At 44.3% G+C, this 27500-nt stretch overlaps 1 protein-coding gene across 2 annotated transcripts in view; it reads right to left on the bottom strand.

Moving 5' to 3' along the window:
• stxbp5a (syntaxin binding protein 5a (tomosyn)) overlaps positions 1–27500 on the bottom strand; it is a 96771-nt gene that overhangs the window by 44997 nt on the left and 24274 nt on the right. For both annotated transcript variants that reach the window (XM_031582010.2, XM_031582009.2), the window contains exons 3-6: positions 22278–22359; positions 18798–18898; positions 11191–11325; positions 1–43 (exon numbers count right to left, since the gene is read on the bottom strand). The exon at positions 1–43 is cut by the window's left edge and continues 21 nt beyond it. In XM_031582010.2, the coding sequence (XP_031437870.1) occupies positions 1–43; positions 11191–11325; positions 18798–18898; positions 22278–22359 (361 nt within the window). The remainder of the gene's footprint in view (positions 44–11190; positions 11326–18797; positions 18899–22277; positions 22360–27500) is intronic.

Consider the following 27500-nt stretch of genomic DNA (forward strand, 5'->3'; position numbering starts at 1 on the left):
ATCACTGATGTGCACCACTGGGCCAGGGTGAGCCTTGGAGGAGCTGAGAGAGAGAGAGAAAAAGAAAGGAGAAAGAGAAAGAGAAAGAAAAAGAGAGATTGAACATCTCGTAACAGAACTCGTTTTCTGAACCAGTATTCCAACCTTTTAATTACAGCAAAATGCATGAGAGAGAGAAAAAGATGGTAAGAGGGGGGAAAACTTGATTTTAGAAACATGTTTATTTAACCATGGATGAACATCACCTAAAAATACCTCATACTACCCCCCCCCCCCCACACACACACACACACACACACACACACACACACTCATACCTCTGCTGCTCCTAAACTGCCAAGCCTGCAACCACCTACCCACACAAGGAAAAGGATTCATTCATCTCAATGAGGGCAGCAAGTAGGTGTGTGTGTGTGTGTGTGTGTGTGTGTGTGTGTGTGTGTGAGAGAGAGAGAGAGAGAAAGAGAGAGAAAGAGAGAGAGAGAGACTTTTAAAATATTTTATTTTAAACACCATTTTAAATTCCTGTTGTTTCCACCAGAGATCATGATGTCATGTCTGTATCCTGGCCTTCATTCTTTGCTCTATAGCAGAGGTCTTCAACCGGGGGTCCGCGGAGGTACTGCAGGGGGTCCGCCAAATTATTTCATCTGAAGCATTTTTTCCCTCTTCCAAAAATTAAAAACGTCCAAAAGACTACATAAACATAAGCAGAACGTAAAAATTGCTTTCTATTCCTTAAAAATAATACATAGGCTACCCATGAGTCTTCACGCGATCATTTGATCATAATGGCAACATATGCACGTTTAGCTACATTTAGCTATCTGGTGCCAAAAGACGTTACCTGCCATAACCATACAATTTGAAATAATTGATCGTTTTGTAATTTCTCGGAACAAAAGCTCCTCGTCAGACATCACTGATGGCGGTTCAGATGATCTACCTTCAGAGGATGCCAACACCCCTTCCATGAACAGCAAACGGGAGAAGACACGTAAATATTCAGAGAATTATCTGAAGTTTGCCTTCACCTACAAAGAGACCGATGGTGGAGAATTAGCAGTGTGCGTGGTTTGCTCTTCCATGCTTTTAAACGAAACTATGAAACCATCAAAGCTGCAACGACACTCAAAGACAACCCATGCTCACTTGAAAGAAAAAAAACATTTAATATTTCCCGTTTAAAATCTTTTGAGGGCCAGCAGACCTTGATGAGACAATCAGCCAAAGTGTGCGAGCTAGCTTTAAAAGCCTCTTATCAAGTTGCATTACGTGTCGCTCAGACCAAACAGCCATACATAATTGCGGAAAGTTTAACATTGCCAACAGCTAGTGATATGTGCAAAACAATGTTTGGGAAGGATGAGTAGCCTCTGTAAAAAAAACCTGAAAAGCATCCCAATGCCCACACTATTGATGAATTGGCAGCTGATGTGAGGGCACTACTAGTCGCAAAACTCCCGAAGGCAGATTATTTAGCACTACAATTAGATTAATCCACCGATGTGTCAAACTACGCTCAGCTTTTAGCTTTTTTGTGATTTGTCGACCAAAATGAGATGCAGGAGGAATTTCTATTGTGTAAGCAGCTGCCTGGAGGTAAAAAAAAGTTCAGAGATTTTCAAAGTGATCGACAATTTTTTTCGTGAACATGATATAGCCTGGCCAAAATGTCTCGCGATGTGCACAGACGGTGCAAGAGCCATGTATGACGCACTGCATGCTTCATAGGGAGAATGTTGTTACCAAAGACATGAATGATGAATTCAGAAACGTCAGATCTCTCACTAGGTATGAGATATTTCATCCGTACTTAAGCTTCTCAAGCTACTTAATTCTTTGTCCCTGCCTAATTGAATACAGAGTGATGGCTAACTGTAAGGGAGAAAAAATGTCAATAATAAACAGAATAAATTGAAACGAGTTGTGTGTCACAGATGATTTGTAATTCTGTTTAAACATGTGTAGGGGAGTGTGTGTGTGTGACTGACACTTAGTTCCAAATAAATGATATGAATATCAGGCCCAAATTCGGGGGTGGGGGTCCCTGCTCAGTGTCTCTCTCAGCCAAGGGGTCCTTGGGCTGAAAAAGGTTGAAGACCCCTGCTCTATAGGATTTAAGGATGACCAACATGGCCGGCCCCACCAAGACACTGGTATCACAACTGAACACAAACACAGTTTTTAAAAACATTAACCAGCTTCTTCATTAGCCTTCCCATCACAACAAATAAAGGTGCTAGCCTTCACACAACAATCCATAATCTAACCTCACAATAACTACACAACATATATTCAGCGGTGATTAGAAAAAAATAAAAAGAGTAGGCAGGAAACCCCATCAATACTCATCAAAACCCTTTCCTCCTGCATGCCCCCTAAGGTGCAGTAAGTGATGGGGTCCCAGACATTCTACTCAATAGGACAGCCATTCAACTGTGGCCTAGCTTGCAAAATGATGTCGCAAGTTGCTGAATACACAATGGCCAATGGCAGCTAATGCACACATGGGCAAAATTAGGCTTTTTTCCACACAACAATAGAAATCCTAAACTAACAGGTGTAACCTTCAAAAACAGCTGAGATATGATCCTTCCCCATGCCTAACCTTCCCAACCTTATAGATTAGAGCTATTCCCAAACGGCAAGTCTAGGTCACCAATCAATGAACTGACAAACAAGCCCTCCATCAATGGGAGTCAACATATCCCTCACCAGAGTTAGTAGAGAGGAGCAGAGATGGATGCCTGGCCCAAGCACTAGTGCTCTTTCAGCAATAGCGCACCGAGGTTTTACACTTTGAGGGGAGAAATATTCAAATATCTCAACCTCCTTGAGGAAGGGCTAAGCGGAGAAATATTTATGCATTTCTATATTTAGTGTGGTGTGGTAAATTTGCTGTAACCTCATGAATCAAAAGCTCTAATTCTAACTCATCATCCATGGTGGCAGGAACACGCAGGCCCATTCTCCCCTATTTTAGCGGTGCCTTTAATAACACTAGAGGGCGGAGTAAGGTGCTGATTACACAACAAGGTTCTTGTTTGATAAATACTACGCAAAATGTGGAAACACATCGTGCGCTGTATGATGTACGTAAATGAGGCCCTTAAGGCCCCGTCACACCATGACGTTCTGGTCAACGTTCTATGATGTTAGAGGAAATGTTGGTAATCGTCCATGGTCGCTGGTATTGCGCCAGAAGAGCTTTGTGTGAAAGCTGGTGAACGCTGTAATCGTCGGTAATCGTCGGTGATCGGAGGAGAACGCTGGTCCAAAAAAAAAGTTTTGAACATGCACAAAAGTTCTCATGGAGATCAGCGTTCATCAACGTTTAATTTAAACGCTGGAGAACTTTCGTGGAACGTTTTATTAACTTTGCACGCGTTTGGCTATCGTAGTCAGTCGTTGGGTAGGGTAGACTGAGTACCTACAGTTGATGCACCCGAAATAACTTATGTGCGCAGCAATCCTGAGACGTGATTTTTAGTTTGGACATGCCTACTAACGTCCTCTTTGATCGAGGGAAATTTGAGCACCTAACCCATCTCTCGTAGGAAGATATTGGCGAAAGTTTTTTCACCAAGGGAAGATCTTACATACAATTAATATGTTATTAACCATACGTGATCAACAAACGCAACTTACATCATTGCAAACGTCATTCTGTGCACTATACATCTACATATCCAATGCTATCATGTCATGCAAGGTCATTGCATAATCTAGCGAAAAGCGGAGTGGAGGGTATTTGCTTGCTTGAGCCAGCATGAAGTAGATGTACTGAACTTGAACATAGCTGAGCACTGTTATAGCTGGTGCTGTTCCATGGCAGATGGATATGATATGAAGACTCTTGTGACATGGACAATGTGTGTGGATGTGTTGATGTTTTCTAATAATAAACATTGAGAAACACAAATTCAGTGTCAAATTTAAATCATTTATTTTAATAACATAAAACCCCAGGAATAACGCCCGTTATTTCGTAAATCACAGTAATAATAACAGTAAATCTTCGTCCGAAGACATTGCTAGTGAAAGAGGCTTTGTATTCTTCTTACTTTCAGCAGCGCTAGTAGCAGAAGCCCCCCTCACACCTTTTCGTGGTCTTGGAGGCATGATGTTCACTGTTCAGATCAACTGAATCCACTATGATTTTCCAGCGTTTTATACCCGTTTGACCATAAAACCCACACGCCGCAAAACGCTTTTCTGTCATTATTCACACGTTAATTACACCTTTAACACGCTCTTCTAATGTTGACTTATCGTTTGTCGCGCTGGAGTGACACGTCAGCACACGTTTGTCGCGGACCAGTGACACGTCACTTGGTCGGTGTTACACACTCCTCATGCGTCAGTCCCACGCTAGTCATGTGTCAGTCCTACGCTATTCTTTTGTTAGTAACACGCCAGATGTGTCCACATCGACCTAGAACGCTCGAAATTGAACGATTAGAAAGTTCAGAGAACGTTGACCAGAACGTCATGGTGTGACGGGGCCTTTAGTTAGTAACATTTTATGTTACCTTAGGATTGAGGATTTGCCCAACAGACACAACGTGCTGCAGAACATTTCTAAGAACATGAACCTGTACTGTGAATCACATACTGTACTTCACGTCAAATCCACATTCCCGACAAATCACCCAGCCCTATGCAGACGTGCACGCAGTCCATATAATGAGCACCGAAGGTCTTTGTCCCCACAGGAGGAGATGAGGGGAGAGGAGGGATGTTGGCTGAAGAGCTTCTCCATGTTAGAGATCGCACACAGACACAGCTCACTGTGGAGGCCATCACAGACACAGCTCACTGTAGCGGTCATCACAGACACAGCTCACTGTGGAGGTCATCACAGACACAGCTCACTGTAGCGGTCATCACAGACACAGACACAGCTCACTGTGGAGGTCATCACAGACACAGCTCACTGTGGAGGTCATCACAGACACCGCTCACTGTGGAGGTCATCACAGACACAGGCACAGCTCACTGTGGAGGTCATCACAGACACAGCTCACTGTGGAGGTCATCACAGACACAGACACAGCTCACTGTAGCGGTCATCACAGACACAGACACAGCTCACTGTAGCGGTCATCACAGACACAGACACAGCTCACTGTAGCGGTCATCACAGACACAGACACAGGTCACTGTAGCGGTCATCACAGACACAGACACAGGTCACTGTGGAGGTCATCACAGACACAGCTCACTGTGGAGGTCATCACAGACACAGACACAGCTCACTGTAGCGGTCATCACAGACACAGACACAGGTCACTGTGGAGGTCATCACAGACACAGCTCACTGTAGAGGTCATCACAGACACAGCTCACTGTGGAGGTCATCACAGACACAGGTCACTGTGGAGGCCATCACAGACACAGCTCACTGTGGAGGCCATCACAGACACAGGTCACTGTGGAGGCCATCACAGACACAGGTCACTGTGGAGGCCATCATAGACACAGCTCACTGTGGAGGCCATGACAGACACAGACACAGCTCACTGTGGAGGTCATCACAGACACAGCTCACTGTGGAGGCCATGACAGACACAGACACAGCTCACTGTGGAGGCCATCACAGACACAGGTCACTGTTGAGGCCATCACAGACACAGGTCACTGTGGAGGCCATCACAGACACAGGTCACTGTGGAGGTCATCACAGACACAGGCTCTCTCTCTCTTTCTCCCTCCCTTTCTCATTTTCTTTTTTCTCTCTCTCCCTCTCCCTTTCTCCTTTTCTTTCTCTCTGTCTCTCTCTGTGTCAGTTTCTTTCTCTCTCTATATATCTCTCTCTCTCTCTCTCTCTTTCTCTCCCTCTCTCTCTCTCTCTCTCTCTCTCTCTCTCTCTCTTTCTATCGCTCCCTCGCTGGAGAAATTAAAGATGGGAGGAGAAAATACACCCTTCTGGATTTCTACATGGGATCTAATTACATTGTGTAGTTCCAGTGAGTGATGTGTGTGTGTGTGTGTGTGAGCGAGTGTGTTTCTCCATTTAAGTGTCGTTATATGACGTTAACTCCCCCACCACACCCCCTTAAATTCAGGGCCTATCACCATGGCAACATGAGAGAAGGACAGAACTCAGACAGAGCACCGCCCCCTATCTCCCTCACACACACACACATAGACACACACCCTCCACACACACACACACACACACACACACACACACACACACACACACACACCCTTAAACGCTACGTGACTATGGTGTCAGGGAGGCCGAGAGAGACAGCAGCTTTAACTGATGGCTCTGTGAGGCCACCCATCAGTCATGGTGACGGACACACACCACCAGCTGGCCGCTGATTCCGCTCCGGATCCGGCCCTGTTCCGGCCTGCGTGCGGCCCACAGTCAGCTGCTGGACCGGCTCAGCAGCATCAGACAGACAGAAAAAGGAAGGACACACCGTCTAGGTCTGGCGCCAGGAACGCCCCCCTCTACACACACACACATTCACATACACACACACACACACACACGCACACACACAAGCTAACACACACACTCACACTCACACTGACAAGCTGATACAAACACACAATCCCTCATACACACTCACACACACTCACACCACTCTTATAATGCACCCCATTACAGCTGTCATTGGGTAGCGGGCACACACAGCTGGTTGTGGCAGCTGGGTAGCTCCACAGCCTTAACACCCCACCAGCCCCAGCTCCGTCCTTTTGTCCTCCGCCCACCCCAGCGCTGCTATGGTGCTGGAGTCTCTACCCTAAATGATCACGAGGGGGGTAACACTTCACTTGTGCCCTGTGTCATAACCTTGTAACAAACCGTCTTGGCCAATGCCTTACGCCCTCGTTAGTCACCGTGGCACTGTTATGCTGTTAGCATTGTCAGTGATGGTCATGATGGCTCTTATTTTGACTGGCATTCCAGACTATGTGACATGCTCATAAACTGACACTTAACTTGTAAAGTGTCCACCAAGGGTGCTGGCAGTGCTTATTTTCACTACATTTCCCATGTAGCTCTGTGCAAACAGCGCTCAGCGCCCTCGTTGGAAACGACCTCAGTGTAGAGCGTTCGCTTGCGCTCCTCTCCGCTATCCGAAAACAGTTCTACTTTCAGAACAGCGCTGGGCTCGTCAATTTCACTTTGCTCTTGCCAGCCAATTAAAATCGAGAAGGGGGCAGGACATACATCTTCAACAGTGGCAGCAGTGGCAAGGAAACCCCAGTCATATGTGGCTTGGTATAAAAAGAGTACTATAACCAAAACGTAAACTACAAAGCCTGGCAGGTTGACAGCTTCTGTTGTAATGCCAATATAAATGCATTTCTTTGCTTTGTCAATGTCATATTTTTAATATGCTGAGTACTGAACGTTTGCTACAATTTCAGTTAACTAGTTAGGTATTTAGTTAGCATAACTTTAATATCCAAAAGTGAAGGTAGCCGGTTTTGATAACCTTAAAATAATAAACGGTTGCTCTGAAAATGAGGTTGCTAGTGCAAAAAACGCATCTGGTGAACATAGGCCCTTATTCTGTTAATAGTCGTCATGACAACTGATGTCCAATGACAATATTATGTTGTTATGTTGTCATGACAGTTCATAGAATTTTGGATGGCTTTCCAGACTATGTTATAGACCAGTTTCAGTGTCCCTGACAACTGTTGTCAAAATGAACTCAGAGGCCAAGCACTGGTTTGTTTACACTCAAAAGATAAGAGCCTACTGCCTAGATATTTTGAGAGTTTTACAAACAAAGAGGCAAAAGATTGATACTTACAAAATAAGGGATTCATTTCTGGAAGAGATCCTTATGAAATTCCAAAGTATCCAAAGAACAGATGATGTAGACTTGTTGCCGGGATAATTATTTTCTCTTTCTGGTCACCTGTTCACGGGTTTGAGGCAAGCATTCATGACATCCAAAATATTGTTAAAAGTTCTAAATACAGTTGTTTTGCTGATCTCTCCGTATCTGTAGGCCAAGTCTTTTCCATAAAGATTAAGCTTAATACACATAATAGTGAGAATATGTTTTTGAAATGCACTGATGAAGACAAAGTTCCCGTTCCAAGGTATTCTTTGAAATAGTCCTAATGGGAGGACAGGAACTGCCCGTTGGGAAGTCCAGTTCATAGTTACACAGTTCCTCCGTCAATCCATTAACTTCCTTTTGTAGCAGTTCACAATGTTTCACTGTCATGTCAGTCTGACAAAGAAGTCCCAGTAGCGATATCATCTATCATCATTTATTGCCAAAGCACTTTCACTCCTGGCCCGTTTCTCCACTCTAGATTAAAATGAGAACATTATAATCATACTTTTTTGTTTTGACTTCACCTGATATAAAAAGGTCACTACAGATTCGTATTAGGTCTAAGGTTTTGGCACAGCAACCTCTCAAGAGGTCGTCTCTTTGTATCCAACGGAGGCGCTTTTTTCCGTTTTTTATAGAAATCTCGCCTTGTCTGGGTGTATTGTTCAGCAGGAACCGAAGGTAAACAGTAATAGCTTTGTTTATCACGGCTGGAACGTTTAGAACAACTGTAACAATTGACTATCTTCTAGCAACGAGGGTCTTTGATCCAAATTGTTTACAACGACTCTCCGTTGGCTTGTCCTCTGAACGGTTGTCAGGGACGCTGAAACTGGTCTATATGCTTACATTTTGACAACTGCTGCTACTGGTCACTTAACAATGTTATAGCGCTTTGCAGCCATGACAGTTTGTGACAAGATATGCCATATGTCATTTCACATTTATGACTTGATTATGTCAGTCTTATTACAGGAGGCTCTAGTCATCATCAAAGGTTGAAGACAAGTTACATGTCTGTATGCAGAGTTTAGATTATTCTAGAAAGATCCTCAAAAATACACAAACTTTTCTCTGCCAAGATGAACTTTTCTTATGCAGGAGATTTAAGAGATTCTGACAGGTGTACTTGCTGCTGGCAAAATACCTGTTTTAATATGTGTGTATGGGTGTGTGTGTGTGTGAGAGAGAGTGTGGGATAGACAGAGAGGTAGTGTGTGTGTGTGTGCCTCTATGTCTCCAGTGGAGTGTGATTAAACCCTCTCGACTTGGCACATCAGTCAGGATCTGCACCTTCTTGACAGCAGAGGAGAAGATAGGTCCTCTAAGGCCCTGTCTGCCAGATGTGACACAATGTGTGTGTGTGTGTGTGTGTGTGTGTGTGTGTGTGTGTGTGTGTGTGTGTGTGTGTGTGTGTGTGTGTGTGTGTGTGTGTGCGCGCGCGCATCAGGGCATCTTGTCCTCACAGATACTGATCTAAGAAGACACTACCTCGGGATTGGCTAACCAATGTGCATGCACCAGAACATGGGCAAAACACACACACACACACACACACAGAGAGAGAGAGGGAGGGAGAGAGAGAGAGGGAGGGAGAGAGAGAGAGAGAGGGGAGACAGAAAGAGAGAGGGAGGGAGAGAGAGAAAGGGGGAGAGGGAGAGGGAGAGAGAGGGAAAAAGAGAGAAAGGCGGTGAGATGAGGAAACAGGGAGAGAGAGAGAGTGAGAGAGAGAGAGTGAGAGAGAGAGAGGGGAGAGAGAGAGGCAGTGAGATGAGGACACAGGGAGAGAGGGAACGAGAGAGAGAAGGGTTAAAAGGGTAACAGAGAGACAAAGAAAAAGAGATAGAGAGTGACAGAGAGAAAGAGAGAGAGATGTGCAGTGAGAAACACAGAGAGAGGGAGGTGACAGAAAGGAAACTAAAGAGAGAGAAAGAGGTTAAATAAATGCCAGTACAGAGGGCGAGGACAGCTCTTGGAAGAAGAGGATCATGGGTAAATATGCTCACAAATATCACATGACCATGCCCTTGCGGGTTCAGCAGCAGCAGTCTCCTGGCAGCACTGTCTCTCCCTCTGGCGAACGGAGAGGAAGAGTTTGCCAGTGTGTGGGTTGGGATTTGTGGGATGGGCTCCCAGCCAGCTATACGGTCTGGCCCAGGCCTGGCTCTCATCTGGCATGGACCAATGCCAATGCATTTATGTGTGTGTGTATGTGTGTGTGAGGGACCGCTCGGTCACCCCACGTTATGGGGAGGTGGCGACTAGAGATAGTGGTGGAGAGGAACAAACCACGGGGCACGGGATGACAGTTCTTGTAGAAAAATATATATATTTGTATTTATTGGCTCCAGCACCAAACATATGTACAAAACAAACAAACATAAATCAGTACTTAAACCGTACTCGCAACTAGCTTACTAGTTTTAACTGCAAAATAACCGTATTCAAAAAGTATTCCAACAGCCGACCACTTCCAAAGGAATGAGGCAGGCTTTCATAATGCTGCCCATTAGGCTAGATTGGACCAATAAGCTCCAATCGGACCGAACCATCTAAGTGGGGTAACCCTCCCTGCATTAGTCCTATAATTCACATCATATATTACATTAACAAAGACATTAATCCACCACCAAGCTTACCAATGTTCCCATAACCCTTCCCATAACCTTTTACACATACCACCCATGATATTAACAAACATACATAACAAACATCACATCAAACACCCCTCATGGCAATTACCATCTCCCTTCCCTGTGGGACGTGGAGAAATACCACTCCTTAGCGGCGCGCGCTTCCGCAAACAAACAGCAGTACGGGAGTGATTGTGAGTATGTCTGTATGGATGTATTAACCGGGGTTGTATGCTGAAACAGAGAGTAAAGGTGATATGACATGATAATGGATGTAATGATAATAAACAGGTGAACAGTGATAATGGTGAATTATACTTTCAGTTCATATTGCGGTTATACCGCGTTGCAAACAAGCAATGGCATCGCAAACAAACAATGGCGTTCACATCCGAACTCGCGCCAAACTCTCACAGCCCATCATGCACACAGCTGCATGGTATGGGTAGCTAGCGACAGACATGGCTATGCGTGTGTGTGTGTGTGTGTGTGCGTGCAATGTCTCTCTCTCTCTCCCGCTCCTGCGGGTCAATGGGAGTACTGTCTCTTTCTCCTGCTTTTGCTGGGCAACGAGAGTTAATTAGTCCATGTTACTGTTCACGGTGGAAAGGGAAATTCACCTTTCCACAGTGTGTATATGTTTGAGTGTGTTTATGTCTGTGAATATGCATCTTTGACTGTGAGTATGTGTCTGTTTGTTTGTGTGTGTGTGTGTGTGTGTGTGTGTGACTCACAGCTCGATGGCTTTATTCCACATGATGGTGTACCCTGAGAGGGTGAAGCTCTCCACGTTGACGAGGTGGATGTTCCCGCGTTCAGTGCCTATGTACAGCCACTTACTCTGGAACGGCAGGTGGCAGAACGTTATCCTGAGACAGAAAGACAGGAGAAGGAGAGAGAGAGAGAGATATGAGATAAAGAGAGGGAGGAAGAGATATAGTCAGCCCATCAGTCAATATCCTCTTATGAGAAGGCTTTTACTCATTTATGCATGCACGCACTCGTGCACACACACACACACACACCACACACACACACACACACACACACACACACACACACAGAGAGAGATTCCACATCCTCTGCTGTGTTAGCTGTGGCTCCAGAGTCTCATCCCATCTCCCCAGGAGCTCACCTGTCCTTCTGTATGTCCACCTGTCCTGATTACCTGCCCACCTGTCCCTGTGACCTGCTCACCTGTCCTGATCCACCTCTCCATCTGTGCTAATCATATGTCCACCTGTCATGATGTCCTGTCCTCTGGTTCTTATTCCCAGCCTCTCTAAACAGCCCTCCCTTCACACATGCTGTGGAGTTCTGCAGGTTTCTAATGGAGACCCGGGGTCGTTAGTATTGCCTTAAATTCCACCTTTGAAGTATGCAGATTTCCTGTTGGGTTCAGCTCAGCTACAGCTCAGTATTTGACTGATCTGGGTATTTGAGCAGTAAAGCTCTTGAGCAACTGCCTCCACAACACAGCTGTCCCTAGAGTCCTGTTTGAAGGTGTGTGAAACAAAAGATCTCCACTGGAACTGAAAGCTGCAACTAAATCTAAACCCTGAAAAGAATGTACTCAGCTCAGGCTGAGGTAGAAAATATAAGAAACAAAAAACTATTACTATCCCCTACTACATTCCTCCTAACCATCGCCTAGGAGTATTACGTGTGTGTGTGTGTGTGTGTGTGCTCTAGGGATTCAGGCTTTGGGCTCTGTGAAGCACCTTGAGAAATGGTTCGTGGAGCTACTTACATGAATACAGCTGAATTGAATTGAATTATTTCAACCGACTCCATGACAGCAAGTACAGACGGATAGCCTCCAGATATGACATTCACAATCACCTTCATTCCCAATCAAATCACACAGAGATGCAAATGAAGCTCCGATTGAGATCACAGTCTGCCAGTGACTCTCCTCTTCTCTATCAGCAGTAGCACGCACGCACGCACGCACGCACACACACACACATCCCTGTCAAAAACAGGCATCATGAGCAGGAAAAAATACACTTACACCTATATATATAGAGATACAAACACACTCACACACACGCCAATCCTCAGGAAGGACAGAGGGGTTTCACACTTCCGATTGGCTAAGCAATTACCACGACAGCCATGAATGCAGGGCAGGGAGCTGATTGGTCAACTGGTCCTGACCACATCAATTTACCCACAATTCCTGCTGGCAGTTGGAGAGGGGAGTGAGCTGATTTGCTGCCTGTCAAAGCATTCTGCTACAGTTAACACCTCACAAACTCTCTCTCTCTCTCTCTCTCTCTCTCTCTCTCTCTCTCTCTCTCTCTCTCTCTCTCTCTCAAATCAGCACGTTTAGTTTAGGTGAGAAAGAAATTGTCCAGTGGTAGGACTGTGTCCAACATATAGATAGCTGTCTCATTCAAATGTTTTCCCTAGGAAGCAAGGCCTCCCTATGTTTTTTTATGTATGTGTATGCATAAATGTGTCTGTTTTACCCTCAAATTGGTGTGAATTGTGAATTGATTTGTTTATGTTTATGATTTGGAGAGAAGTACAACAAATAAATCAATTGCCATGATGCACAGGAATATTGGGTGACACTAAATGTTTAGTAGTCTTATTTATAAATAATAAATAAATAATAAAATAAAATAAATGTTAAAGGACATTTCTGTTCTTAGACAACATATTCCACCTTTAACAGGCTTTCGGGGATAAACAAGACTCCCTGTCTGTCTTTCTCATCTTGTTCATCTCATTGCTCCTGCCTCTTTCCATCTCTTCTTTTCCATCCCTCCCTCTCCCTCTCTCTCGTACTTTCCTTCTCTCCACATCTCTCTGTCAAATCCAGATGGGAATTTATACACTGACTGCAGGGTAGGAAATCAATATCAAGCCTTGACACACACACACACACACACACACACACACACACACACACACACACACACACACACACACCTGAGCTGTGCTTTCTGCCCCAGTGAGCAGAAGAAGCAGAGGTATGCATAAATTCATGTGAGGGACACTGGCTTTAGGTGCACTGAAACACACACCTGTACATATCACTGTCAGAACGAACACACACACACACACACACGAGAAACCAGCATTCAAGGTTTCACAGCAAAAGAAAACAATCAGGGAGAAGCACTGGATTTCAGTGAAAGAGAAGAGATGAAGAAAAGAAAAGTGTGTGTGTGTGTGTGTATAAGAGAGAGAGAGAGAGTGAGAGAGTGTGTGTGTGTGTGTGTGTGTGAGAAAGAGAGAGAGAGAGTGTGTGGGTGTGTGTGTGTGTGTAAGAAAGAGAGAGAGAGAGAGAGTGTGTGGGTGTGTGTGTGTGTAAGAAAGAGAGAGAGAGAGAGAGTGTGTGGGTGTGTGTGTGTGTAAGAAAGAGAGAGAGAGTGTGGGTGTGTGTGTGTGTGTGTGTGTGTGTAAGAAAGAGAGAGGGGGGAAGAGATAGAAAAGGAGAAAGCGAGACAAAGGCATGGAGAGGGAAAGATGTCTCTGCAGTGTGGGGGTGCCAGAGGCTCGAACCAGGATGACGAGGCAACATTTCAGCTAGCAGCCCACCCACACACAATATCAAACACACACACGCACACACACACGCACCAGCACTCACTCAATCAAACACACACACAAGCAGTTAATCAAGGAGGTAAACTGAAGCACTCAAAGTCTGTGTGTTACACTCATAAAACCTTCTCCATAAGAACTGTTTTTCAGTAAGCATTGTATGACACACGCACACGCACAGGCACAGGCACACGCACACACACATCTCTTCCTTTTCTACACCGTCATCTGCTCAATTCAATTCATTTGCTTCCAATTCAATTCAATAAGCCTTAGAAGGATGTTTCCCAGGCTGCTTAACATAATGGACAACACTACACACCCCTCCGCAACCGACTGGTCAGACAAGAGAGTGTGTTCCGTCGGAGGCTCCTTCAGCCCTGCTGCACTAAGGCCCATTACAGGAGGTCTCTCCTGCCCACCTCGATAGCCATCTACACCGACTCCCCTCTGTGCTGGGAGCGGAGGCTCCTCCTCTTAGTGGCCATGCACAATGCACATTTTATAGTAATAGGGATATCCTGCCTTGTAGTTAAATTATATGTTTACTCTATTTATTGTATCTACTATAGCAGCAGTATGTGTATACATATATTTTATGTGTTATGTGTGTTTTTGTCATTTATGTGAATATCTGCTGCACACACACATTTCCCTTTGGAAATAAATAAATACATTATATCTATCTATCTATCTATCTATCTATCTATCTATCTATCCGAAAACTACACTTAACGAAAAACACAAAAAAAGGAAGATGAAAATGCTATGTGTATGCGAGTAAGACTTTGTGAGAGAGACAGAGAGACAGAGAGAGAGAGAGAGAGAGAGAGAGAGAGATAGAATGGATATGCCTTTTTGTTTGTGTGCTTTGAACTTGGAACTTTTTTGAAAAAAGTGTATCTCTATCTCAGCATAGTTAGCACACACACACACACACACACACACACACACACACACACACACACACACACACACACACACACACACACACACACACACACACACACACACACAGACATTAATATGGCATGCAGCACGTCTGTCTGCAGTGGCTCCTCTTGGGATGTAACAAGGTGATGGCTAATGATGCTGAGAGCTAATTAAGGGCTAAACGATACCATTAACGAGTCGGCCTTATTTGGCATCCACTGACGGTCCAGCTGGGACCTGTGTGCCAGGACACACACACACACACACACACACACACACACACACAAACACACAAACACACACACACATGTATGTGCATACACACATTGGTATGCACACATACATACACACACACACAAACACGTGTACATGTACGTGCATACAAACATAAGCACACATTGATACACACACACACTACACACACACAAACACACGCACATTACCACATACTCGCCAGAATGCATTGTCTCGTCACGCACAAATTTACATTTAGCACAGATGTTGTGCCAATAACGTTTTCCATTTTAATTTAAGTGCCACCTGGATATTACCTCGGACCCTGCATGAACAGAACAGGCATGAGCTGTGCACTCACACTGGTGGTTGAATACATCTGAACATATATGCAGATATATATACTTATACGTTCATGCACCTACATCGTGCTCCTGAGAGTGTTGTACAGACCTACATCGTGCTCCTGAGAGTGTTGTACAGACCTACATCGTGCTCCTGAGAGTGTTGTACAGAGTTACGTCGTTAAGTATGTGTGCTCCTGGGGTGTTAAACGCATAACGCATCTCGCCCCAAAAAGTTGACCACCGTGCTAGCACTGCACTGGAGCAAAAGTGTCGCTAACCAGCACCCTGCCAGCGTCTCCCTCTATATGTGAGGCCCATGTGATTACGCCTTCTGCCCTCTCGCGTGTGTCTGACAGTAGCATGCTAGTCAGAGCTGTGCTGTGGTAAACTTCCCTGCCCAGGCAGCATACACTCCAGCTATGGGCTTTGACTTTGCCGTGACTTTGGTCTCTGTGGGAGTGCTGCCTGTGGGGACGGCGGCGCTAAACTTCGTGATGAAGACGTGCCGCTGCCGTATGCATCCTGACTGGCCGACGGGGCGCTGCAGCGGGGTGCTGGGAGACCCCCTGAAGCTGACGTCTACGGAGTGGAACTGGCTCAGACATGGTCCACATCCATGCCGAATCTGAGCAGCATCCTGGCCCTGAATGGTAAGGTACCACACATGTGAACGATAAAAATGCTTAAAAATTCTCTTTATTTAAACAATTTTGAGCTTTTCTGTTCATTATTTGAATAAGAAACTTAGAGAGGCGACAGTGAAATGAGTGAGAGAGATATAACATCGGGACATGACCTCAGCTGGGACTCGAACCTGGGTCACCATAGGGGCTGAGGCTACGACTACACCAACGCCTATGGCTAAAACTATGGCTAAAACTATGGCTCCTCATCTATGTAATGTACATGACTTTCCCTTCTTTACCCAAGCCCTCAGTATAACATCATATCCTGGCAGTGTTTTTGAACAGGGATAGTGCAGCCTGGCCGTGTCGTAGAAGTACTGCATTCCTTGCATGTTAATGGAGTTGAGCTTGATTTAACTTCCTGACGCATGACAGCATCGCTGGACACAGAGAGAATCCCAAGAGAAGGTGCCCAAGTTAAAGGAATTTATTATGACATAAATCAGTGGAAGACTAAAAGACTACAGCCTATGTTGCATACTGATTGAAGTGAGACTTGAACACACACACACACACACACACACACACACACACACACACTGTCAAATCCCCCCCCCCCCCCACACACTCTTTACAGCCCTCCAGCTGCTGTCCTCTGTCCCAGCGGGAGCTGGAGTTGCCCTTCCAATTCTCATACACCCCCCCTGGATAAATCTGCCCCTCCACCACCAGCTCATCACCAGAGCCACGGCCAGCTTGCCCTGCCCAGCTCCACTGCTCTCTACCTGGGGTAACAGAGGGGCCTCTGTCGGGCACTGGATCTGGCAACACAGAGGCCTGGGGCCTGGGTATAATGATGTCCCTCCCTGGGCAGGTTTCATCAGTATGCTACTGAGTGACTGACCAGGGGGGGTGAGAGGGATGACTGAGTGGAAGGAGAGAAAAGAGAGGAGTCAAAGAAAAAAGGAGAAATGAAAGCAGGGCTTACTCATAGAGACTTGATGGTAGCATGGCTAAGAAATGTGACTCTACATGAACTTACATTTATATTTAGTCATTTAGAAGACTTTTTGTCTTACCTGAAGCAACATACAAGATGACATTTTCAATGTTTGCAAAACCCATGATCTTGGTATTGATGGCATATTGCTCTAGCAGTTCGGCAGCAGAAACACAAGCTTGATTGCTTCTCGTAACTCGACTGCAGTCAGCTAAATATAGTTACGTGGCTAAAAGCTAAGACATCATTAGCGGCTACTCTTGTCATGGCTGTTCGCTGTCGCCTGTGTCGGGGTGTGATTAGATCGCTTGTCTTGAGTCTGCCAACGTTGGTCGTCATGACCGCTAAAGTCACCTGCCTTGTTGGATTTAAGATGCAGCCATGCCAGCCTTGGGATGGGAGGTTAGAGAGTGGGAAACTGTCACACACACACACACAGACACACACACACACACACACACACACACACACACACACACACACAGACACAGACACGCATACATACACACATTTGATTTGTGTTGGAACTCTGCACCTTATAGCTTTTGGCAAATCTTGTGATGGCAGTTAAATACTGAATCACATCACATCTTCTTCCTTTCTGTCTGTCTGTCTCTCTCTCTCTCTCTCCAAAACCACAGGGCAAATTCATCCGAAAGACGGTGAAGCAGAGATTTGCAAGAAACGATGTTTGGCAAATGTCAAAAGCTCACATGTGGATGCAAAGACACCCATGCACACACCCATGCACACACACCCACCCACACGCGCACACACACACACACCCACACGCGCACACACACACACACACACACACACACACACACACACACACACAAACACACACCCCACAGAGGTGCTGCCGGCAGCAGCTCCATCATCGGCAGTGATGAGTGGTAGCGACAGATAACCTTCTGCGTTAAGGTCACAAAGTTTCCGAACGAGATCGGATCTGAACATCGGAACGCTGGACTCGCCCCTCCCCGTTGTGAGTCTTGAATTTTCATTGGTTGATCACGAGTGCCCCAGTGGAGAGTCACGCATACATTTGCATGTGTTTAAGTACGCTTGAGCAAGGGGGGGAATATGCAAATGAGAGCTCATTATGACTGCTGAAATCAGACACAAACTACCACTCTCAAGTGAACTCTGCTCAGAGGGAGAGAGAGGGAGAGGGAGAGAGAGAAGGAAAGATAGAGAGAGTGAGAGAGAGAGGGAAAGAAGGAGAGAGAAAGAAGGAGAGAGAAGGAGAGAGGGAGAGAGAAAGAGAGAAAGAGAGAGTGAGAGAGAGAGCGAGAGAGAAAGAGAGAGAGAAGGAGAGAGTGAGAGAGACAGAGGGAGAGAGAGAGAGAGATTGTATGTGTGTGTGTGTTTCAGCTTGTGATTGGTGGGTAGACACAGAGAGAAAAACACAAGCAGGTATTATGGAGACTACAGCTGAGCCCTTGTGCACAAACACACACCCGTCCATCCACACAAATATTGCTGTGCACGCACGCACACACGCACACACGCACACACAGCTGGGCACAAACACCTCTCCTTGCTGAACTTGAGTGAATGGAGCACGGCTAAACACACAAACACACACACACACACACACACACACCCTTCCATCCACACACACACACACACACACGCACCTCTCCTTGCTGAACTTGAGTGAATGGAGCACTGCTGGTCTCTTCTGTCGTAGATTCCAGAGGTGGACGCTGTCATCTGCCAGGGCACTCACCAGCGCTCCCTACAGGAGACAAAATGCACACATTACAGTTTTTCACAATCATTTTCACACTTGTCTCAATACCATGTACACTTTTTCACAACACTTAACACATTCACCATATCAGTAGACTATGTGAACTAAATAGTGGATACTTTTTGCATTGCTTAGATACAAAATGCATTCGACATTAGACAACAACACTAACCACTGTACCACCATTTATCACATACGGTAAATTTACTCAAAAGTGGTATCTACAGTATTGTGACAAACCAAACAGATCTTAGTGGCATGACAACTGCTTGCCTTGAAATATAGGTGGAATACAGGGAATTTTAGAGGTGGATAAGATGTGCTAAAGATTCTAAAGGAAAGGAGAATGTTGAAGGAGAAAGGAGAATGCTCTACTGTAAATGTGTTCATAAGTTCATAAAAATCTTAGGCTAAATTCAGGGAACACCACAGCTCAGCATTAGGGCTATAACTATAGGATACCACAGAAAATGTAGGATCGAGCTGCCTTTCATATAGCTGAATTTCATATTTACTGTATTTGATTTGTATTACAATATGTAAGAGGTGTCATACGTTTTTCTTTTCTTTTGCAGTCAACACTAAACTGTGCAAATATAGAGGAAACAGCAACACATAATATATGCATTTTGCAATTCTTCAATTGTGTTTTTTAGTTAATTTGTAATTTAATAAAGTAGTTTAATGGAAGAGAGCAAATGCTATAGTTATGGCTGGATGAGTCACTTTTGGGTGAAGTATGAAGTGTTTTAGTGGTTGTAGTGCATTTTGCACCAAAGGTTAACCTAATGTACTGAGGTGTGTGTCTGTAAAGCCTTAAAGACTTAAAAAAGTAAAAGTGTGAAAATGATTGTAAAAATGTAATGCCATTCACATACACACATGGTGTAAAAGTGACAACAAGAGATACAAGCAAATTTGTGATCCATATACACATAAACACACACTTTTTCTCTGTCTCTCTCTCACATACATACACAAACACACACATGTACACTTGGAATCACACATACACACACACACACAAACGCTTAAACCTTTTTCTCCCTTAGTAACAGACTATAAAATATATAGCAGGCTGAGCTGTCTTCCAGGTGATGACTCACAGGCTGCATTGGAGTGTATGTGTGTGTGACTCAGTGCCCACAGAAAGCCCTGTGGGAAGTGAGAGAAGGTCGCTCACCACCTCCCCATGCACACACACACACACACACACACACACACAATGTACGTCTCTCTCCCCCTCTCTCTCTCTCCCACACATGCACAAACATAGAACATGTCTGACGAATTCCACGTTAATTCTGCTCCTTCTTCATTCCACTCCATCCCATCCCATCTCTTCTCTTCCAGTTCACGTCATTCCTTCCAGCCAGGTGGCTTTGCGTCAGGATGACTAACCACAGAAGGCCACCACCTCCAGTGGGGCTGTTACTGTATGGCTGCATGCAGTCACACCCACACCCACACACACACAGACACACAGACACACACACAGACACACAGAGACAGACACACACACACACACACACACACACACACACGCGCGCACACACAGGCCATCAAAATTGACGGTCAGCTTGAAAGACTTTTTGTTATTTGTGTAGCACGTCATTTATTTGGAAATGGGGATTGAGATGAGGATGAAGATGCGGAGGAGCAGAGAGGAAGAGAGACAGACCCCTGGCCAGGGTTGGATGCCCCCAGATATTTGAACCATATGCACTAACAGAAAGTATTAAGTATTAATTATTTTAAGGTGTCAATAGCACCAAGGTCATGAGTTCAGTACTCAATACTTCAGTCCCATATCTATGCCTCAGGGGGGCAGATGGCTTTGACCGAAGCTAAGCATCAGCTAAGAGAAGTTCATTAAAATAAATGAATGCAAATACTGGGGAAGAGTCTGCACTGTAGTGTGTCTGTGTGTTTATCGTCAATGTATTTGTTCTAAAATGCACAATTGTCACACACTTGCTGAATCTCACATAGAAAACATGTGTGTGTGTGATATTCTGCGTGAAATCTGGTTACTGGAATAAACAAATCTAATGTATCAAAAGAATGTAAGAGCTACTATGAACTGCCTTATACTCTAATCTAAGCTGAACAGATCCAATTGCATATAGAAAAAAAAAAAACACACACACACACACACTCACAGAAAAAATAAAGAAGACATACAGACTCAGTCAAAATGACTAACACACACACACACACACTCTCGCTGTATCTCATAAACACACACAATTACACACCTCTACACTAGGGCTGAACGATTTGGGGAAATAATCTAATTGCGATTTTTCCCCCCAATATTGCGATTGCGATTTAATATGCGATTTTTTTATCTTATCCTAATTTTTTCCCCAACAAATCGTAATGAATGATTTCAATATGACCAACACAATATTAGATACATTTAGTGTAAAATATTATTTCCCACAATTAAAATTTTTACAACAAGCTTTGCCACTGTGCATTTAAGTAATTTAAACAAAGTCATTGTAAGAATAAACACAAGTCATGCACTTTTTAAACACTGTGTGCAAAATTTACCATCTTAATAAAAAAATTAAAAAATAATAATAATTTTTTTTTTAGATCACGTTTTTAATCGTGAACGTTGCGGTTAGAAAATCGCGTTCTATCATATCGCGATTAAATCGCAAATGCAATTAATCGTTCAGCCCTACTCTACACCCGCCCCCCCCCCACACACACACACACAGTGTAATGCCGTCTCCCCTACTCCCGCTGTGGCCTGTGGGTCAGGGGAAGTGGAACCCCTTTGATGACAGGGCGCTGGGGAGAGGCGTAATCCGGCCCTGTGGGGCCCCCTCTTCGGGGCCCGAGTGGGGATTAGAGGCCCCTTAAGAGGATTTGGTGGCCCCTAAGGCCAATTACAGGCTCCAGAGGAAACATGGACAGCATCATGCCACTGCCCAGAGGTGAGAAGGAACATGTCTGAGGTGGAGATGTGAAGAGAGACAGATGTACACACACACACATGGAGAGAGAGACACACACACACACACACACACACACACACACACACACACACACACACACACATGCACACACACACCCACACATACATAAATATACATAGACACAGACACAAATGCATACCAAAAAAAATAAATAAAAAATCAGGCTCACAAATATGATTTAAAAAAAAAAACACACACACAACTGTTAGTGTGTTTCTGTCCCTTGTATCCTGTCTTCAACCATTCTCCCAAACAGGCCCTTACAGGCCCTTACAGGCCCTTCCAGTCAGTCATCTAGCACACACACACACACACACGCACACAAACACACGCAAACACACACACACACACGCACACACAGAGACACTCACCTCGTTAATGAGGAACTGGAGCTGAATGACGGCTGCTCCGCTCTCATGCTGACAGTGACACTCCACTCCTGGTCGGCCAAATCTGAACGTGTCGGTCAAGGAACACAACAGTCTGTGTGTGTGAGAGTTATTTTGTGTGTGTGTGTACTGTATATGTTAGAGAATGTGTGTGTGTGTTTGTGTGTGTGTCAGAGAGAGAGAGTCTGTTTGTGTGTGTGTGTGTGTGTTAGAGTGTATGTGTGTGTGTGTTTGTGTATATGTTGAAAGATCTCGCTGTCCTCCGTCGAATTCGTCGGATGCCCACGCTTGGTTCAAGTTAGCTTGTTCAGGAATAACAGACTTGTAGAAGACGGCTTAGCGAAAGAATGTGTTTTATTCAGTCACTAGCCACGGTCAGCTCGGCGCAGCACGAGCATGCGCTAGGCACGTCTGCTCACGGCTCGGTCTCCTTGCTTCATCTTTTTCAACATTACAGAAAGTACAGACATTTTATATTGCAGAATTAACATGAGGTGTAAAGGGGAGGGCATGGGTGTGTCTGGAGGTCAGAGGGAAAACTGGGTCTATGGTCAGGTATGGCCATATAGATGCTAATGCCTTGTGGCCTTGACCATCCTGTCGTGGCTGTAGACAAAAGCCAGCTCTAGTTCCAAGGCACACAAAAGTCAGGAACCATGTCTGATGGCTCATCAACATAGACAAAAGGCCAGGAGCCACCTTGATGGCTCTAGCTTGTGCTATGCCAACTAGCTTTTGGGGGTTGTTGCAAGTATGTGAAATTATGTGAAGTTATGAACTTAAATTATAAAACCACCTAAATCTAACAATTTCCCCATCTGATCATAAATCAAAATACATCATGATCACAATAAACCCTAACAAAACCATAACGAACATAATCAGACATAGTGATCAAACAATCCAACATTGTTACAAAATGTCAACAAACAAGTGTTCCCATAGTGTAGTGGTAAAAAGGTTTAAAACAGAACACATGTTCTTATAGTGTAGTGATATCAATTTATGTTCCTATAGTGTGTTGGGATCAATAGTCAGGATCTGGTGTTTCCTGCAACCAGTATGTCATGTCCTTTATCTCAGGTGAAATCGAAAATCCCATAATTTGCTTGGGTAAAATTATTTCACGGCCCTGCTTTTTTGCACAGCGACCCCCGCCTTCCGCGAGCTGTGAATGGCGACCATGCATCTCTGGTTCATCAGTTTCTGTTGGTCAAGTCTTTGAATGTTGTATCGTCACTGCTGTCCAACGGGTGAGGTGAATCTGGACAACGGTGATGGCTTGGTCAATGCAGCGGGTCAATGGTTCCTGCGTTCCAGTTCCCCTCATGCTGCTCCTTAGACTGTTGTTCTGAAAAACAAACAGAGAAAACTGCGGCAGTATCACATATTCCAAGAAATGAGGCATTTCACTCATAGGACCAGAACAAACTATTTTGAAAAAAAACATAACACTGAACATTAAAACTGCCTTAATACTAGGGCTCTGACCTATATCATCAACCCATATCTCATAATCATGTCCATAATCAAGTCCATCATCTAAATTCCCATCCAATCATCATATCATTGCTAAAAGTAATGATATGATTAACACAAAAGAGCATGACTTGATTTTAGCCGTAGTCAAGTTGCTTCCCTCTTGCGCTCCACCAGAGATGGTTGTTCTGGGGCAATGCATTGTGTGCTGTGGGTGCCGTCAGTTCTCCATGTACCATGACTGCAGCAGCAGAAGGGAATGACAATACTTTTTGTGGTTTCTCACACAAAGTACATTCCCCATCACGTGGCTCTGGATGTCTGCACACCACTCTGGCTCTCTGCACTGCTCTCGTCAATTTTGTACCGCACTGACTCTCAACTGGCCTAGCATTTACCTTAAATTCCAAAACCTTACAGAACATGCTTTCATGATCTCCTTCCTTGTTATATTTAAAATAAGCAGCATGTCTGCCTCTGCCCTGAGACCTGCATTCTCTTGCCCAATGGCCATAATCCCCACATTTACGGCATACATCATTTGTTTTCCTTCTGGACCCACATCTGGGTTTGGGATGTTGAAATCTAGAAGAATGCCTCACATGTCTATCAGCACACCGAGCTGTTAGCGATCTCAACCTTATAGTTCCATCATTAACATCTGAGTCTACACTCAGGTTCTCTGGCTCACACTCAGTAATTAACATCGGCATTGTTCCGGAAGCGTCACTTTGTCCTTTCAGAGTGGCTAGCTCTGCCTTCAACTTAGCCAATACACTTTCAAGAGACGAAACTTTATCTCTCTCCAATCTCAGAATTCTCTCTGATTCTGCATTCTGATGTTCCCTCTGACGACGCATTAACTGATTTAGTGTGACAAGAGAAAGTGGGATTTTCTCTTTCACACGCATGAGTTTTCCAAAACAACGTTTGACGTCGTCTAGACACCATAAATCATGTTCAATATTATACTTAAACTCAATTTTCCTTTCGGTCTCATCCAGTTTAAGACTACTATTCAACAAGCCTTGGATTGTCTCAATCATGGTTGCCTCGTCCACCTCCGGGACTCCTAAACCACCCTTCTCAGTGGTTGGGATATTTTTAGCCTGTTTCAAATTCTTCCTAAACATCTTTATATCAGACGAGTTATGCGCGCCGCGCTCTCAGCAATTTAAATGCTCTCTCTCTTCACAGATGTTACACAAAATACCTTCAAGTAAAACTATGCCAACAACTGGTCACTTGCTTATTTTAGGTTTAAATCTTAATTTAAAACGTTAGGTTCCGATCAATAATCTCGCTCCAATGAATGAATGCCCATATCAAAACGCAAACGAGTTCTCGTCATTTCATCCATCAAGCTCACACCCTGAATAGACGTATACGGACATTTGCGATTAACACTACAGGACAGTCAAACACGGCAAAACTATTATCAAACCTTCAAATCAAACACCAGATCTCTAATAACTAAATAAAACAGAAGTTCTTCACTTCAACGAGCTCATATGCTCCCGGACAACGGCCAGCTGGAACTACGAGTTTAAATCCCTTTGACGGCAATTCAAAAAACGAAACGCTATGATCAAAATTACCTATGCAACGCAACTCACCTTACTATAACCCATCCAATTTATTGCAATTATTACAGTTTACCCGGACAGCAAATCAAATCGCCCACTCTGATAAATTACTACCTTGCTATGCCACTTCTGTGCGCAAAAGCCATCGATATAATTATCAAACAAAATCCTTCCCGCAGTCAACGCTCGGTCAGTTTATAATGCGATTTTGAAATCGTCTTTCACCCTGTAAGAAATTCAACACTGGAATTATTTCCATTCCGGACCTCAGTCCCAAGTAATTTATCAAACGTTTGTTCACAGCCTACACCGTTAGGTATGCTTTTCCGAAAAGGTAATATTACTAATAATAGATACCTTAAACAATACAATTCAACAAGGAACCTCAAAATGCTTACGATTGTGGAATCGTAACACGTACACACAATTGATCTGTCTCGGAAAAACAAAATCACTGTAGGCCCAGCTTTACATTCGTATTCCTGCTAACTGGCTCTAAATTCTTACACAGCAACTTTCTGTTCTTTTTTTCAGCGAAGTAAAAAATACAAATATTCTCTCACCGTATTTGTCCTTTGAACTTCTTGAAACTGGGTGGAAACACCAAATGAAAGATCTCGCTGTCCTCCGTCGAATTCGTCGGATGCCCACGCTTGGTTCAAGTTAGCTTGTTCAGGAATAACAGACTTGTAGAAGACGGCTTAGCGAAAGAATGTGTTTTATTCAGTCACTAGCCACGGTCAGCTCGGCGCAGCACGAGCATGCGCTAGGCACGTCTGCTCACGGCTCGGTCTCCTTGCTTCATCTTTTTCAACATTACAGAAAGTACAGACATTTTATATTGCAGAATTAACATGAGGTGTAAAGGGGAGGGCATGGGTGTGTCTGGAGGTCAGAGGGAAAACTGGGTCTATGGTCAGGTATGGCCATATAGATGCTAATGCCTTGTGGCCTTGACCATCCTGTCGTGGCTGTAGACAAAAGCCAGCTCTAGTTCCAAGGCACACAAAAGTCAGGAACCATGTCTGATGGCTCATCAACATAGACAAAAGGCCAGGAGCCACCTTGATGGCTCTAGCTTGTGCTATGCCAACTAGCTTTTGGGGGTTGTTGCAAGTATGTGAAATTATGTGAAGTTATGAACTTAAATTATAAAACCACCTAAATCTAACAATGTGTAAGAGAGAGAGAGAGTGATAGAGAGAGACAGATGGAAAAAGTGTGTTTGCATGTGTGAGTGACTGAGTGACAGAGAGAGAGAGAGATAGAAAGAGAGACAGAGGCGTTTCTAGAATGTCATCTTTGGGTGGGCATTTGGATTATTTGGGTGGGCAAAAACACAAATGTTTCTTTCCTAAATAGGGCAGTTGAGGGCAATGGAATACAATTACAGCAGCCCATTTTTGTAAGGGGGTCTGGGGCCATTATCCCGTCAAAAAAGAAAGAAAGAAAAAAATTAAAGAATAAATACACTTTGTAAAATTTAGATTTAGATTTTCTGATGAGCTACAAAGCAAAACTTTGGTTTGGATCTTCAGCACTATAGTGAAATACAATGCACAAGGTCCGGCAGCAGGGCCTGTATGATGAACATTTGCATGATGAACTAGGAGAGTTCTGTCTAGGATAGAACCATGGCAGATGCAATTCGTTTTTTTTGTTTTTTTTTGTTTGAGTTTGTAAATTAATGTAGAACTTCTAGAATGCTACTGATAGCCTAGCTAGGGGAAGTCAAGGTGAGTAAGCTAGAATGGAGACAGTATGAAGAAGTGCAATTAAGGATTCAGTCCCTGATTAGCTTCACAAAAGGCTGATATTTGAGCTCAAAAGCCAATCAAATTACACCCCTCCCTTCCGTGCTCCTGAAGCATGAGTGATGATTGGCTGGAATTGCTTATGGCTCGGTCTGAGCCACTATGTTTATTTCCCACTTACAGAGCCAGGGCTGTGTAGCCTATGAACACCTGAGTTTTTTAGGCCGCAATCACTGAACGGACAGCGACAGAAAGAACAGAAAAAGTGTATGGGCGGTCCTAACCTGTCAATCACACAGGCTAGGGTACTTGCTGAATCTACATTTTTAAGATGATGTGAAGTCAATGATCGGATCACCTGCACTAAAGCATCTCAATTGGTCAAA

Source organism: Clupea harengus, chromosome 15 (assembly GCF_900700415.2).
Source record: "Clupea harengus chromosome 15, Ch_v2.0.2, whole genome shotgun sequence".
In the NCBI taxonomy this organism is placed as follows: Eukaryota; Metazoa; Chordata; class Actinopteri; order Clupeiformes; family Clupeidae; genus Clupea; species Clupea harengus.